The sequence below is a fragment of the Hemicordylus capensis genome, chromosome 6, assembly GCF_027244095.1.
Source record: "Hemicordylus capensis ecotype Gifberg chromosome 6, rHemCap1.1.pri, whole genome shotgun sequence".
Classification (NCBI taxonomy): domain Eukaryota; kingdom Metazoa; phylum Chordata; class Lepidosauria; order Squamata; family Cordylidae; genus Hemicordylus; species Hemicordylus capensis.
Window position 1 is genome coordinate 169,270,564 of NC_069662.1, and position 15,639 is coordinate 169,286,202.

Below are 15,639 nucleotides of genomic sequence, written 5' to 3' on the forward strand. Positions count from 1 at the left end.
TTTGGATAGCCAAGGGGGCTATCCAGAGAAATTTAAAGCCCACTCAGAATCAAACCAAAACCTACTGTAAAACCCATTGGCTGACATTTTGACTTAATTATTCAACAGAAGTCCCAATGAAATTAATAGAACAAGTTAGTCATGATTAATATTAATGAGACTTTCACTGAGTAAGTTAAACAGAATGTCAGCCAATGGGTTTTACAGAAGGTCTCTTTTCCCCTGGACTACAGCACATTGCAAAACAGTTTTAAAAAGAACCATATGGCAAAAAATAGTCAAAAGTTGATGATCTATTGGATTAACAAGACTTTTCTAAACCCATCAATATGCCAATTTGGGCTGCACAATCCAGTATCGCTCTGTCCATTCCATCTTGAAACAAAGCTTTTATTTCTACCCAAAGCAGCAATTCTAGATGTCTCATTTAGAGACCAGAATGCTGTGCGATAAGACATCAAGTTCTGCAACTGTCACAATCTGGTGCGGCGGGGGAGATTTATTTGGTGCACTTGGGATTTGGTGATCTCTCTTTGTAAGGCCCTGAAGAGTGGCGAATCTGGCTTTGTCACCAAATGTACATCCAATACAGAGCCATAGGCCCAATTCTCCTCTGAATATACTTGCACGATACAAAACGCAGTACACACAGTTTGATGCATTTTCACGTCATATCCAAACAATGAAATGCATGTAGCAGCCTGAAGGAAGAAGTGGGTGGGAAAACGGTCTATAAAGACAAAAAGGCAGGGGTCCACAAATTTCAGCCTTGACAGACAAGCTGAAGTGTGTGGTGACTGGGAACTTGGCCCCCCACCGGAACATAGGAAGCTGTTTTGGTCCATCTAGCTCAGTATTGTCTAAATGGACCAGCAGCAGCACCTCCTGCTCTACCTGGAAATGCTGCCAGGGATGGAGCCTGCATGCATGCAGACGCTCTTCCCCTGAGCAATGGCCCCCTCCCCACAGGGGAGTAAAGGATCTTGCAGCATTCACATGTCATCTCCCAACAAATACAAGCCAAAGCAGACCCTGCTTAGCAAAGGGGATAATTCATGTTCGCTACCGTCCTCATTCAGTACAAATCTATAAACTTTACTTGGAAGTAAGTCCCAATGTGTTCAGTGGGGCTTACTCTCAGCTAAGTGTGCATAACATTCCAGGCTTAGTCTGGACTCATGCTTCATCTCTGCATGACAGCCAGAGACTGTTTTGAGCTATAGGGTAAGCTAACCTACCGTTTAATTGACCGGAACCCCTTCAACTTAGTGTGCTTTCAAAAGAAGCTTGCTGGAAGACACTCTTTCCAGCTAGTGTCTATTCTTGCATTCTTTCCCTGGACCAGAACTCTCCTTAGCTGCTCCCTGAATCCAGTTTGTGGTACACGCTTTCTCCAAGCCCAACTTAGAAGCAGGGACTTGTCAAGCAAGATGTTGTTGGACTCCTTGGATTCAGTGAACCACAGAAAGCTGCCTTATACTGAGTCAAACCCTTGGTCCATCTAGCTCAGTATTGTCTACACAGAATGGCAGCAGCTTCTCCAAGTTGCAGGTAGGAATCTCTCCCAGCCCTATCTGGAGATGCCAGGGAGGGGACCTGGTACCTTCTGCAAGCAAGCATGCAGAAGCTCTTCCCAGAGCAGCCCTATATCTTAAGGGGAATATCTTACAGTGCTCACACTAGGGATGTACACAGAACCAGCTCAGAGACCCTTTATGGGCATCCGAACCAGTTCGAACGGCGGATGGTTCTGCCGGTTCGTGGGGGTGTGGGGGTGTTGCCGCTTTAAGGGTGGGGGAGGGTGCATTTACACCTCCCGCCGGTGCTCCAGTTTTCCAAAGTCCATGGCAGCATACCTCCCTGCTGTTTGCCCCCATTGTCCGGAACTAAGCAGAAGTATCTGGTGTGCCTGCAAGCACACGGTGGGGGCAGGCGCTATGTGCCTGCCTTTGAGCCTCCCCCGCCTGGTTCCGTGCACATCCCTAGCTCACACATGTCGTCTCCCATCCAAATGCAAGTCAGGGTGGACCCTGCTTAGCAAACGGGACAAGTCATGCTTGCTACTACAAGACCAGCTTTCCTCTCCTAGACCAGCTCTCCAGCCCATTGACAGCCTTCCTGTGGCACAGAAGCCAGCTCTCTAGCCTCAGCAGGAGAGGTATAAAAATGCTCTCTTTTTACCTTTCCCCCTCTCTCCTTCCAATTCTACTTTGCAATAAGCCAATTCTGGTCAACCCACACCTCCTCACTAAAACTGCCTTCAGATTGACTCAGTTATACCTGCTCTAGCAGCCAATGTTCAACACTTGGCGACCAATTTACTTTCTTTTCAAAAAACGACTCTCTTTTGAAAAGTCATGGTCTCTCGATTCCATTTGCCCCCTGCAGTTCTTTACAGTGGAGCTTCACTACCGGGATCTGACCTAAACTTAAGCATGTTTGTTGATCTGGTGTTGGTTAAACTTGGCCCCTAAATGGGTAACTGACAACTTTCCCAATTGGTTGGGAGATGGCTGCAGAAGGATTCCTCACATATCTGAGCAATTCCAACTTCAAGGAATAACTTCCCAGAACTGATTTGATGTTCCGGCCTCAGACATGCAGACCAGGTACACACACAGATACAGAGACATGGGTTCAAGAAAGGGTGGTAAGCAAGGCCTGTAAGGGATGGGGAAAGAAGAACAAGGTTCCTCCAGTGATGTTCCTTCTGGATATGGATGTTGATTTTGGGGATCCCCATCCTGGCTGCCTTCCCAGCACTCAATGAGAAGGTGACAGTGGACTTTATAGCGATATTTTCTTCTCTTCATTACCGGGAAAGCAGCCAGGCCTATACATTGATGAGGAGACATGCTGGATACTTTTGTCTAGATCTCTTGACAATTTGAACCCCACCAGGGATGTAATGATGTTTTCCCATCTTGCCTTGCTCTATCTTCCTCCCCATCCAATTTCTTCTTAGCTGTAGCCAGATACCACATGGCTTAGTTGCTCAGACGACTGCCTGTTTTGCTAACACTGAAGTTATACAAACGGAGATATAATCAAGGATCACAAAAAGGATCCCTAAATTTCTAGAACTCCTCTTCTCTTTGTCTTGTCTTCTGAAAGAAGTAACAACTGGGTCTAATCTCGCTGCATTCCTGAAACGAAATGAGATTTGCTTGGCCTGAAAGAGGCATCACAATCCCAACATGAGTTGGACTAGAAAGACCAAACCTATATGCTCCTGCCAATTAGAAATCTTGATTTACTCAGGCAACACAATGCATGCTTTGCATCGAAGCAGGAACTTCTGCTGTCAGAAGTTGATGGCTACTATTCCTCCACTGAGCATCCAGTCTGGCACAGTGGGGCTTCTGGCTTGTGCAAATACTCATCAGCCAGCACTTCCACATTTATATTCAGGCACATGACATGTGGCTACAGATCTTGGAAAGCTTCAGTGCTGAAGCAACACAAGGAAAAATTATACCTACTCAGAAAACCTGAACAGCTGGCATTTACTATTAAGTCTGCTGCTGAAAAATGCAAAATAGAGTATACAAGGGTCATAATGCTGCACAGATTACACCATATGGTTGAACCCTAGCAGAGGAATAATTTCGAGGCACTCAAGACTGACAGCGTGCTGCTTGGTCTGCTTTGAGCGAAGTCTTCAGAGTCAACGATATCAGGCAGGATATCTATGTGCTCTGCCTAGAGATGAGAGCTGCAAGCAAATCAGTAGATCCACAAGAGCCACTGAACCCAACTAAGAGGCCAAAACAGGCCATGTGACAACTCTTTACAAGAACTACCAGAACTGCATGCCTCTTGGGTTTGAGCAACAGAAGTACAGAAGATTGTTGCTACTCCCTGCCATGGACATGCCTCACATTTATCAGTATTTCTTCTTCTGTGTTCCTAGTTATGGCCTCCTGATCTGGCAGGACCTGGTCTGACACTACTGTGCCAGTGGTGAGGGGGAATAGAAGATACACCATTTTCTTTCCCCCACTTCCCATTCTGGATATATCACAGCGATTATATAAAACTGAAAAGTTTTTTGTACTTTTTAAAAGAGAGACAGAAGCATGGTAATAAAGACAGATGCACAGTTGGCATTTATATTGAGGAAAATGTCAACTGGAAGAAACATTCAGCGAGGCCTCTTGAGAAAAGCGAAATGAAGTTCAGAAATTGAGACAGGTAACAAGGAAAAGAGTTTATAAAATGAGAGGAATGTATAGGCCTTTGAGTAATGAAAAGAGGAGGAAGATGTCTCTAGAGTTGGCGCAAGACTAGAAAAACTGGGTTGGGCTATCCTTCCCAGGCTCTTAAAGGTTCTACCTAATTTGCATAGTCCTGCCTCTGGAGCACGTGGAAAGGATAACCCACATGAGATGTCCTCATCCAGCAGCAGAGAAAGCCTGTCTAATAAGATGTAAAGTGCAATCCTGTATTCACTCTTTTTAGACCACAAATGCAAGAAAATTATGTAGTCATACAGCTGATATGCAAGCAATCTGCTCCTTTGGATTTATATTGATCAGGGGCCCACAAACCTTTTGCTTGCATAATCAGCCATTACTTCGGTTGCCACAGGCACTTCCCCTCTGTTGTATCCTATGATATGCTCAGAGGACTTTGGGAGGGAGAGAAGAGCCCTGCTTCTATTGCCTTAAAACTCATACAACATGAGATGCTGCCTCAAGTTTTCTGCAGTTCAGATATCTTGGGGAGGAGATTCATGCAGTGATAGGCATCTGGAGAATGGTAGGGACTATTGTACCTGGCAACTGGATGGGTGGTGCCCTGATACCGATATACATTGGCCTGCTTCCCTACAATGAAGCAGAAAAATCCTGTCATAGAATAGGTGGTTTTGTATACCAGATACAGCTTCGCTTCAAATGGCAATATTAGCAGCTTTTTCTAATGGCTTCTGGAATTGCTGGAAAGCTGTGAGCACTGCCAAGGTGAACGTTTGTGAGCTTTTGACAAATGTAACTTCCTTTAATAGAATACCACCACATTAGCAAAATTTGTTTGTTTTGTGATGTTTTACATGGCAGTCTGTTCAGTACAAGTAATCAACCAGTAGATGCACATTAAAGGTAAAGTGTACCATCAAGTTGATTTTGACTCCTGGTGCCCACAGAGCCATGTGGTTTTCTTTTGGTAGAATAGAGGAGGGGTTTACCATTGCCTCCTCCTGCACAGTGTGAGATGTTGCCTTTTAGCATCTTCCTATATAACTGCTTGAATCAGAAACTAGACAGCATTCAAATTTCTACTGAGAACTCTGTTCTCTCTATATTCCCTCTTATCAAAGTTCCAAATTTTTCTCCTTTATAATTTCTTACCTCTAGTAGCAACAGAGTCTCTTGCTCTGTCCATTCTCGCCCAGCACTTGCACTTTTGCTCTGTAAAAGAGAAGGGGGAGCTATTTATCTAAAGTACAACTCAATGAGACCTTCCATTCTGTCAAGAGGTAGAGTTGGTGCATCTGTTCATTTTATGACCAGAAATGCTTGATAGATCTCTTACTTGGAGTCAGGGGCCAAGTGAACTGAAAAGCAGTCAAATTGTGCCAATGAAATAGTATACAATCTGAGATACGTGCCCCAGATATCTCGAAAACCACAGTGAAGGCTGCAACACACCTCTCCAACTGCACAACTGCTAGGAGCAAATGTTTAAACCTAGCCCTTTTGGAGCTGAGGCTGGAACCTCCAATCTAGATTTGCTTAGTAGACAAGCTGATCAGAGGAAGAGTTAGCTAGCTCCAAGATAATAAATCTGCATTTATTATTTATTTATTTATTTAACATATTTTATACCTCCCAAAACTCATGTCTCTGGGTAGTTTACAACAAAATAAAAACAAAGTAAAACAGTAGTTAAAGACACTCACAAAAAATATAAAACACAACAATTTAAAATTTTAAAAACAATATTTAAAACAACATTAAAACCATTAAAACAATATTAATTAAAAGCCTGGGTAAACAGATGCGTCTTTAAAGACCTTTTAAAAGCTGTCAGAGATGGGGAGGCTCTTATGTATAATGAAGAATGACTCCATGTAGATTATTCAGTTTTCAAACAGAATTCAAACAAGCAAAGTAAGCTGAGAGGGACCTCCCCACCCCACCAAAGGTCCCACAGAGGTCTGCCCCATTGCGTTCCCAGAAATGTAGGGCAGTGAACGGGCAGGGATCCTCCCTCCCTCTCTCTCGCTCTCTCCATCCATCCATCCATCCATCCATCCATCCATTCTCTGTGTTAACCGCCCTCAGCCACTTTTTGGAAGGGCGGTATAGAAATAAAGTAAAGTAAAGTAAAAATATCCCTGACTACCAGCCACTGTGGCTGGGGGTTAGGGGAGCTGTAGTCCAAAAACAGCTAGAGGGCCAAAGTTAAGGAGCCCTAGAATAGCCTATGATCATTCAGATTCTCTGGAACAAAGAGAAAAAGAGTGAGCAAACTCCACCATGCCAGTGATGACTGTAGTTAACCAATTCAGACAAATCTAGGAAAGTAAATGTGACACATGGTCACTTTCTTATTTCTTTTTCAAACCCAAATATGACAGAGAGAATATTCAGAATGCCCTTAAATCTCCCAGAATTCTTTGTATTTCATAGCTATTGAACTTGCACAGAAATATAATCAGCCTTAAAACTAGCATCAGCACTCATTTGATATACACCCAACGGAGACTACAATTTATTTTAAAGCTTACTCTGATTACTCTTCCAGCTCCTATATACTCAAGCACTAACAGCCATTCTGAATCAACCACACCAATGTTTAAAGGTTTGAACATGCAGACACTCTCAAATTTGTGAATCTCACAGAAGGTAAAGGGCTATTTATTTCTCTTGAGTAACTGTGAGAAAGAACCACAACGTTCTAGGTCATAGGCAGAACCCATCACCCCCACATTTCATATACTGCCCTTTGGAGAACACCTTTGGATGTGTTCTAGAAGTGAGAGAGCCTTACTTTTGCTAATGTTTTCTTTGAGTAAATGTCTGTGCGAAGCCCAAAGTTCTGCAGGTCAGTAGGCTTTTCCTTGTTTTTCTCAGGAAAATTCAACATTTGCTGAGCAGCTGGGATCTGGGTAAAGAAATGAAAAATGGTCAAAACAGAAAGAGATAGATTATAATATATAATATAATATAAAGCATTATAATATCTACTAGCTGACCCTGCACAGAGCATCTGTGCAGTTCTGTACTGTGACATCCCCCACAGCTCGCTCTCCCCACTGCAGCTCGCTTGTTCTCCCCCCCCGCAGCTCGCTTGCTCTCCTCCCCACAGCTTGCTTGCTCGCCCCCCGCAGCTTGCTCGCTCTCTTGCTCTCCTCCCCTGCAGCTTGCTCGCTCGCTCTTCCCCCCTCCCCGTAGCTCGCTTGCTCCCCCCACCCGTGGCTCTCCCCATTGGGCGGGTCAGGGTCAGGCCATCCCACCACCGCCTCCCACCTTCTCCTCCCGGCTGGTAGGGCTTTGCCCGCCATCTGCCCAACTCCTCACCACTGCCATCATTTCTCCCCGCCACCGCCTCCTCTTCCTGGCTGGCAAGGCTTTGCCTGCCGTCCACCCACCTCTTCTGGCCAGAGGGACTTTGCCTGCCGGCCCTCCACCTCTGCATCCTGACCGCTGCCATTATTTCTCTCTGCTTCAATGCTGGAACTCTTGCACACTCTAGAGCATCTGCGCGTTAGTACTTAATTGCCGCCCTCACCTCAGAGATCGTCCCACCCTCACCTGGTCTGCACTCCTGCTCCTCCTCCATTCCGTTGCTTCCATCCTCCTCACCCTTCTTGGTCGTGGCTGCAGCAATGCTGCTGCCTATTGGCCAAACTGCAGCCCCATATCCCCAGAGACACCCTCACCCCGCTCCTGCTCCTCCCTTCAGGAGCAGTAGCAGTGGCCATTCCTCGCTGCTGCCACCAGCACGGCCGCTCGTTCCCCTCAGGCCGCTGACAGGCTCAGGCCCGTCCCTTGCCCTACCTTCTGTCTCTCTTCCCCCTCCCTTCTTTTTCTCTTTCTCTCTCCTCCACTCGCTCTTCTTCACTCTTTCTTCCCCCTCCCTTCATGTTTTTTCTTCCTCCCTCCCTGAGTTAACAGATTTAACAGCATCCTCCTTCTCCTGAAGGGGCTCTTTCCTCCCTCACGACCTGTCTTTTTGCAGACCCCTGCCTGCTATCCTTTTATATCAAGAACATCTTCCGACCAGTAACCATCACAGGCCCCTCCTCCTTATCTGCATAGGGAATCCCCACTGCCCAATCACCATGGTGCTTCTGCTCTCACAGGCTCCTTCTCCCTATCTGCATATGGAATCCCCACTGCCCAATCAGGTGCTTCTGCTTGCAAACTCAGCCAATCGCCTCCTTCCTACCACATTGCCACGCATGGCCCGTCTACAAGAAATAACTATATAGATGGGTACCCATCGCTAACCCTAGTATATAGATGGGTACCCATCGCTAAGCCCGCCTGAGTGAGGAGGAGGCGGCGGCAGGGTGGGCCCAGCCACCGGGGTGAGAAGGTGGCAGTGGCAGGCCCGGCCCAGCCACCGGGGTGAGGAGGCAGCGGTGGGCCTGGCCGCCAGGGTGAGGAGGCGGCATCAGGAGGGAACAGGCCAGCTTGAAAGCCGGCCAGAAACTGCAGGCGGGGGGTGGGGGAGAAGCGGACCATCGGAGGCACAGATGCTCTGCGCCCAGCCCAGCTAGTTATTTTTATTTTCAATCCCCTTCCTAATGATCTCTAGCATGGAATTTGCATTTTTTTTACAGCTGCTGTGCACCGAGTTAAGACTTCCAACGAGCAGTCCACCACAATCCCTCTTGTGGTCAGTCACCGACCGCTCAGATTCCATTAGTGTATATGTGAAGTTGGGGCTTTTTGCCCCAATATGCATCACTTTACACTTGCTTACACTGAACTGCATTTTCCATTTTGTTGCCCATTCACCCAGTTTGGAGAGATCCTTTTGGAGTTCCTCACAATCTGTTGTGTATTTCACTACTCCTTATAGTTTAGTGTCATCTGCAAATTTGGCCACTTTGCTGCTTACCATAACTTCTAGATAATTTATGAGTTAGTGAAAGAGCACTGGTCCCAATACAAATTCTTGGGGGACCCCACTTCTTATTTCCCTCCATTGTGAAAACTGTCCATTTATTCCTACCCTCTGTTTCTTGTCCTTCAACCAGTTACCGATCCACACATGAACCTGTCCCCTTATCCCATGACTGCTAAGTTTACTCAAGAGCCTTTGGTGGGGAACTTTGTCAAAAGCTTCTCGGAAGTCCAAGTATACTATGTCAACCAGATCACCTTTATCCACATGCCTGTTGTTGACACTCTCAAAGAACTCCAAAAGGTTAATGAGGCAAGGCTTGCCCTTGCAGAAGCCATGCTGGCTCTCCTTCAGCAAGGCCTGTTCTTCTATGTGTTTAACAATGTTGTCTTTAAGTATGCTTTCCATCAATTTACCTAGCATCGAAGTTAAGCTAATCAGCCTGTAGTTTCCCAGATCCCCCCTTGATCCCTTTTTGAACATGGGAATTACACATTAGCAACTTTCCATCCCCTGGTACAGAGCCTGATTGTAGGGACAACAGTAATTTTTGTCAGATCAGGAATTTTGCATTTGACTCCCCCCAGAACTCTTGGGTGGATGCCATCTGGCCCTGGCGATTTGTTTATTTTTCAAGGCAGTTTACAACATCCTCTCTCATCACCTTAAATGATCTTTTCACAAAGATCATACCATAAAAAATGGGATAGGATCAGTTATATTGTAATAATTTATAATAGGCAAAGCAATTCAGAGCATCAATGACATGCTATCTAGATTAGAAGTTTGTGCTAGCATGAAGGATCTTTACCTGAGGCGCACGGAGATGAAGAGGCATGAGTCCAGAGGGGGTGTCAGCAAGCACGTTGAAGTGTGGAGTGGGAGGAGGGCCCATGGCCATGGGCCTGCTTTCTGGATCCACTTGGTAATTAATAAGCCCCCACTGCTCCAGAAAGGCATGTACTCTAAGAGGCAACATCACAAGAGAAGCAATAAGGGGGGAAACCATCATAATCGCCATGAAAATGGACCAGAAAGGGAAACCTTCCAGTTTAGAATTTTAATATACCAACGAGCTGAGGAGCCAGACCTGCAAGATTCACCTGCAATTTGGTAACAGAAAGCAGGACTCTCTGCACAGGTTTTTGAGAAGAGCTAGAATACATTTCTGCATCCAGTGAAACTGACTGCCAATTTTAATAACTGTGAGACTTGATAAGCTGAATCAACAGATATGTATATGGTTTTGAAAGGAACCCCTGTTGCTGGTTTCTGAACCAGCTTTGTAGTTTGATCCACCCAAGCCAATTAGAGGATTATGCCTGAAGCGGGGAGCAGGCCTAAGCTATGTGTGAAGAAAAAATCCAAATGGTTTTGTCTCTTCCACTAGTTTACCTGAGATGCAACCCACTGGGCAGTCCTTCTGCATAAGCCTCACTGAAATGACAGGGAGCTGCCCAAAAGCACTATCCTGCTCTTTAGTCTGCTAAAGAGAGACTAAAATGGTTTTTTGCACGGGTGCCAAGTGAGCGGGTTTATTCATTCAGGATGCAGAAGACACTAAACAAAGCCAGCACTGTACAAGTCAGCTTCTTATCAATGCCCAACCTCTTGCTTCTAAGCCAGGCCACAGGAAGCCACTGCAAGCAAGGGTGAGATTGTTTGCTAAGCACAGGACCATCACCTGGAACTCAAAAAGCAAGTCAGGGCTGGGAGTGGGTGGATCTATGATCAGATTACCTTTAACTGGTCCTCATTATTTTTGTATTAGACTCCTTGCCTTTGATGTGTCTTCCAACTCCATCCTTACTTGCTATACTCACCCCTGCTAACTTGGCAAAGTGACACCTTTAACGTGGTGATTCTCTTTATTTATTAGGGGGAGAGCAATAGGCCCTATCCACCCCCAGCACAGCACCTCCAGTGACTGCTGCTGGTGTTTATCTTATGTTTCTTTTAGATTGTGAACCCTTTGGGGACAGGGAGCCATCTTATTTTATTTATTATTTCTCTGTGTTAACCGCCCTGAGCCATTTTTGGAAGGGCGGTATAGAAATTGAATTAATAATAATGATAATAATAATACTATCTGAAGATGGGGTCTGAAACGAGGGGGCAGAGCCCAATTCAACAATTTCCCTACAGAAAAAGCACGTTGGGGACCTAAGCAGGAAGAGCCCCTGGCTTCCATTCCTCACATCGCCTTCAATGCTCCCCAAACTCAGCTGACAGGAAAGGTGCAAGAAAATACATGCATATGTACACTGGAAGTGTGCTCTCGGTGTAGTCCATCTTTTGAGCAGTAACATCCCACCCCACCCAGTTTCCCCTACCCCCAGTGTAAGCTGCTACACAAAGAGAATTCTTGTCTTGGAACAGGTGATAAAAACCTCCGATGTTCTGAAGATGACTATTCCAGCTGTTGTCAATGGCAGACAAACGTACCTCATTACTGCACAGACATCTCCAGTCAAGTTTCTTCTGCAAGCAGTGCTAGTCAAGTACTCTTGAGGATTTAAGCGGTAGGTATCAATCATGAAATTGCGGTACGCTAAGTATCTGAAAAGAAATCCGTGAACACATTATGAATTTGCTTCTCCCACTTTGTAACATTTCAGAAACACATCTGAACCCTGACCAGGCTTTTCTTAGTCCCAACCCTCAGTGCAACAGAGCCAGGAGCACCTCCACCCCACTCAATACTACTTCCCTTTGCCACAGTGATCCACTTCCAATTAAAGTAAGAGAGAGACTGGTTTTGCCTGCTCCAGTTCACTGGAGCATTTAATGGCAGCCAAGCAACACATTTCTAACACAAAAGCAGTGTCCTTCCTCAGTAAAGAAATGAGCAAAGCTATCAGTTCCTGCTGATATAGGGTTCCAAACTGGGTAAGACTGCATGGATCACCTGGCCCCAAACTCAAACTAAAGCAGCCTGACAGATTCCAGTCTGTCTATTTTAAGAAATCTTACAGCATATTAAATACTTCAAAATGCTCCCATTTTATCTCCACAGACACCCTATGAGATCAGGCCAGGAGGAGAGGGGCTTGCTAAGTGCCATATGGTGAAATCCATGGCTGAGCAGGGGCTTTTAAATCTGGCACTCCCACCACTATAACCTCTGGCCTTGAAGACATCGTCTAACATCTAAAAAAAATCCAACAGTCACAGCTGGGTAATATCGTTACAAGGACCAGCTAAAATGTATTTTATGTATTTATAACAGAATTTGTGCACTACATTTTGGTCACACGGTGATTCCCAAAGCAGCTTACAACCAAAAGCAAAACAAAACAAGCATCATAAGAATAATAAGATTAAACACACTACAATACATCCACTATAAAACAACAGCAACCAGAGACTACTAAGACAACATCAGTGGCAGAGGATAATATTAAAAGCTCATCTTAAAAAGGATCATTTTTATAACTCTCCTAAAGGCTGGAAGGGATGAGGTTAGACATGCCTCCTAGGGAGGGAGTTTCAGAGTCTAGGGGCTATCACCAAGGCTGCCCTACGCTGAGTACTCACCTGTTACAAGTGTGGCATCAGATGGAAGTGTGTGGAGGCCTAGACCTCTAGGTTTTATAAATAAGCCCTTGTATTGTAGCTGAATTGCATTATGAATTGAATTGATATTCCCAAACCTCTTCTTGTTGTAAATAAGCCTTTGCATTTTTGCACCAATATTCCTAAAACTCTTCTTTATTGTAAATGTGTGTGTAATATGCTTGCAAGTCCCTATGCATGAAAAAACGGGCAGGGTCAAGAGATCATGCCTGCTGTATTTCAGTTTCATTTTGAGAATGTCAGTTTGACAGTTTGGTTTTGGAGGGAAAGGAAGTTTTGAAAAATGGAAGGAACTTTGAGTTCTGCTGATTGGGTTGTTTTAGAAAACTATTGGAACAATTTGTGTGTGTATTATTATTATTATTATTATTATTATTTATTCAATTTCTATACCACCCTTCCAAAAATGGCTCAGGGCGGTTCACAAAGAGAAAAATAAACAAATAAAGAAACCAACAAACACAATCTAAAAAGAAACATAGGATAGGCACCAGCAACAGTCACTGGAAGTCCTGTGCTGGGGGTGGACATGGCCAGTTACTCTCCCCCTGTTAAATAAAGAGAATCACCACATTAAAAGGTGCCTCTTTGCCAATATATAAAAGGGTTGTTCAGAGAGTTAGTTAAGTCAGAAGTAGTCAGAGTCCTGGAGAAAGTCAGGAGATATTAGAGTCCAAAGATGTCAGAAAGAATCACCTTGAAGAAGTCAGAATTCAGTTGAAGGAAGAGAGTCCAAGAGTTGAAGCTGGGGTTGGAAAGAGTTGTAGTCAGAGCTGGAAAAGTTGTAGTCAGTGGAGTCTGGAGAGAGCCTACAAAACTGAAGGATTGCTGGCATAGAACAGAGAGGTGTAATCACTGGCAGAGAGGTGTAATCTCTGCAGAGCTGAAATCATACAGAACTAGAAAAGAAAAGAATCTGAGGATGAACTCAGGAAAATCCAGAGTTGCTAAAGGTGATAATCAAGGAGACCAAGTTAGGTCATTTTTACCACATTTTTGTTCCCTATGCTCTTTTGGTTAATGGTTTTTTGTACTAAACTTCTGAAGCAACTTTTGATTTAAAATCCAACTATTTGCAAAGTAAAATTACTTGTTTATCTTTAAAAGATCTTTAAAGGAAAAATTGTAGCTTCTGTTTACTCCACCACACACCTATAGGCCTTACAACTCTACCAAAGTTTGTTTTTGCAACCGAAGTTTGAAAGGCTGTTATGGTAGACTTAGCCTAGAGCACAAAAGTCTTGGTGGCAGGGGTTAAACTAGTCATTGTCAGTGTCTCGTGGTAGCACAGTAGAGTAGATCCTCCACACATGGAGGCAAGTGGTGAGATAGACAGCTATTAGTGGTCAGGTAGAATTGTAAGGGGAAAATGGTCCTTCAGATACCCTGGCCCTAAATTGTAAAAAGCTTTAATAGGTACTGACCAGCACTGAGTCAAGCTTGGAAACAAAGATCAAAGGCCTTCTCTGTTGCTGCCCCCAGACTCTGGAATGCTCTCCCAGTGGCCATTCGTTCCTCGGACTCCATCACGGCTTTTAGAAAGCTTTTAAAGACTTGGCTTTTTACCCAGGCTTTTACATGATCGTTTTCTACTGCAGCTTCTTTGTGTTTTTATTTGTTGTATTTGTTGTATTGTTTTTATGCCTGTTTTTATGTTTTTATATTTTTAACATGATGTTTTTATTGTCTTTTTATTGTATGTTTTTAACTTTTGTAAACCGCCTTGGGGTTATCTTTTTAACGAAAGGCGGTATATAAATGCAAAAATAAATAAATAAATAAATAAGTTTTCAAATTATCTAAAATCCTTCTACTACTACTATGAGGATTATAGGTGTTAAGCTAGATGGTGGTTGAAACCACTGTTCCCTCTAAGGTGTGCACATGTGCATATGCTCACAAGTTTTCTGATGTCCGCTCAGTTAATTTTATATTCCGCTCAGGTTGAATTAGGAAGGCCCCACTCTGAATGCATGTGTACACACAGTGCCTTGATACTGCCACCCAGAACAGAAGAGCAGGTTGCTTACCTGTAACAGAGGATCTGGGTAGTGGTTCTAGACATTCATAACAGTGGGTTTCTGCGCCTGTGCAGACCAGCTTCGGTTGGAATTCTTCAGCTCCTCGTGACGCCTATAACCACCATATGCATGTGACTGCAGTACCCTCTAGCGGCGGTTAGGCATTCTCTTACTCAGTTTCTTGAGGACCGCCTACCTTGTAAGTCATATTGTCCGGATAGGTAGGCCTTGAGTAGTCTGCTTGTGCTGTAGTGGGGATGGACGGGCGGGTTTTATGAATGTCTAGAACCACTACCAGGTCCTCTGTTACAGGTAAGCAACCTGCTCATCTGGATAGTGGTTCCAGACATCCAAAACAGTGGGTGAATCACAAGCTTCCCTGACAGCGGTGGGTGGCACAAGCTATTGGAGAACTTGTTTAAGAACCGCCCATCCAAATTCTGCCACCGCTGCTGTGCGGAGGTCCAGTGCATAGTGTTTGATAAAGGAGTGGTGTGATGCCCATGTCGCGGCAGTGCATATATCCTTAAAACTAATGCTGGCGAGATGCACCGCCGAAGTGGCATATGCCCTGCTGGAATGTGCCCGTATGGTTCAAGGCAGAGGCACATGTTGTAGGTCATAAGCCAGCTTAATCAGCTCCACTAGCCAATAAGAGAGCTTCTGTCTACTCGGAGAAAGACCCTTATGCTTGCCTTTTTCACATATAAACAGGTATTTCGTCTTCCTGAAGTGTTGAGTTGCCTTAAGGTAAAATAGTAGAGCTCTACACATATCCACTGAATGCATCAAGCGTTCAAGGTGAGTAGAAGTGTTTCTGAAAAAGGTTGGCAGCACAATGTCTGCATTCAAGTGAAAGTATGTTAATATTTTAGGCCCAAAGTCCGGATCCAAATGCATAACCACGCGGTCAGGGTAGAACTTAGTATAGGGATCATCAACACGGAGAGCCTTAAGCTCA

At 44.6% G+C, this 15,639-nt stretch overlaps 1 protein-coding gene across 4 annotated transcripts in view; it reads right to left on the reverse strand.

Moving 5' to 3' along the window:
* The window catches only part of SMARCC1 (SWI/SNF related, matrix associated, actin dependent regulator of chromatin subfamily c member 1), a 163,882-nt gene that overhangs the window by 66,602 nt on the left and 81,641 nt on the right, over positions 1 to 15,639 (reverse strand). For all 4 annotated transcript variants that reach the window (XM_053262111.1, XM_053262110.1, XM_053262109.1 and 1 more), the window contains 4 exons: positions 11,527 to 11,640; positions 9,893 to 10,046; positions 6,997 to 7,110; positions 5,352 to 5,411 (listed from right to left, as the gene is read on the reverse strand). In XM_053262111.1, the coding sequence (XP_053118086.1) occupies positions 5,352 to 5,411; positions 6,997 to 7,110; positions 9,893 to 10,046; positions 11,527 to 11,640 (442 nt within the window). The remainder of the gene's footprint in view (positions 1 to 5,351; positions 5,412 to 6,996; positions 7,111 to 9,892; positions 10,047 to 11,526; positions 11,641 to 15,639) is intronic.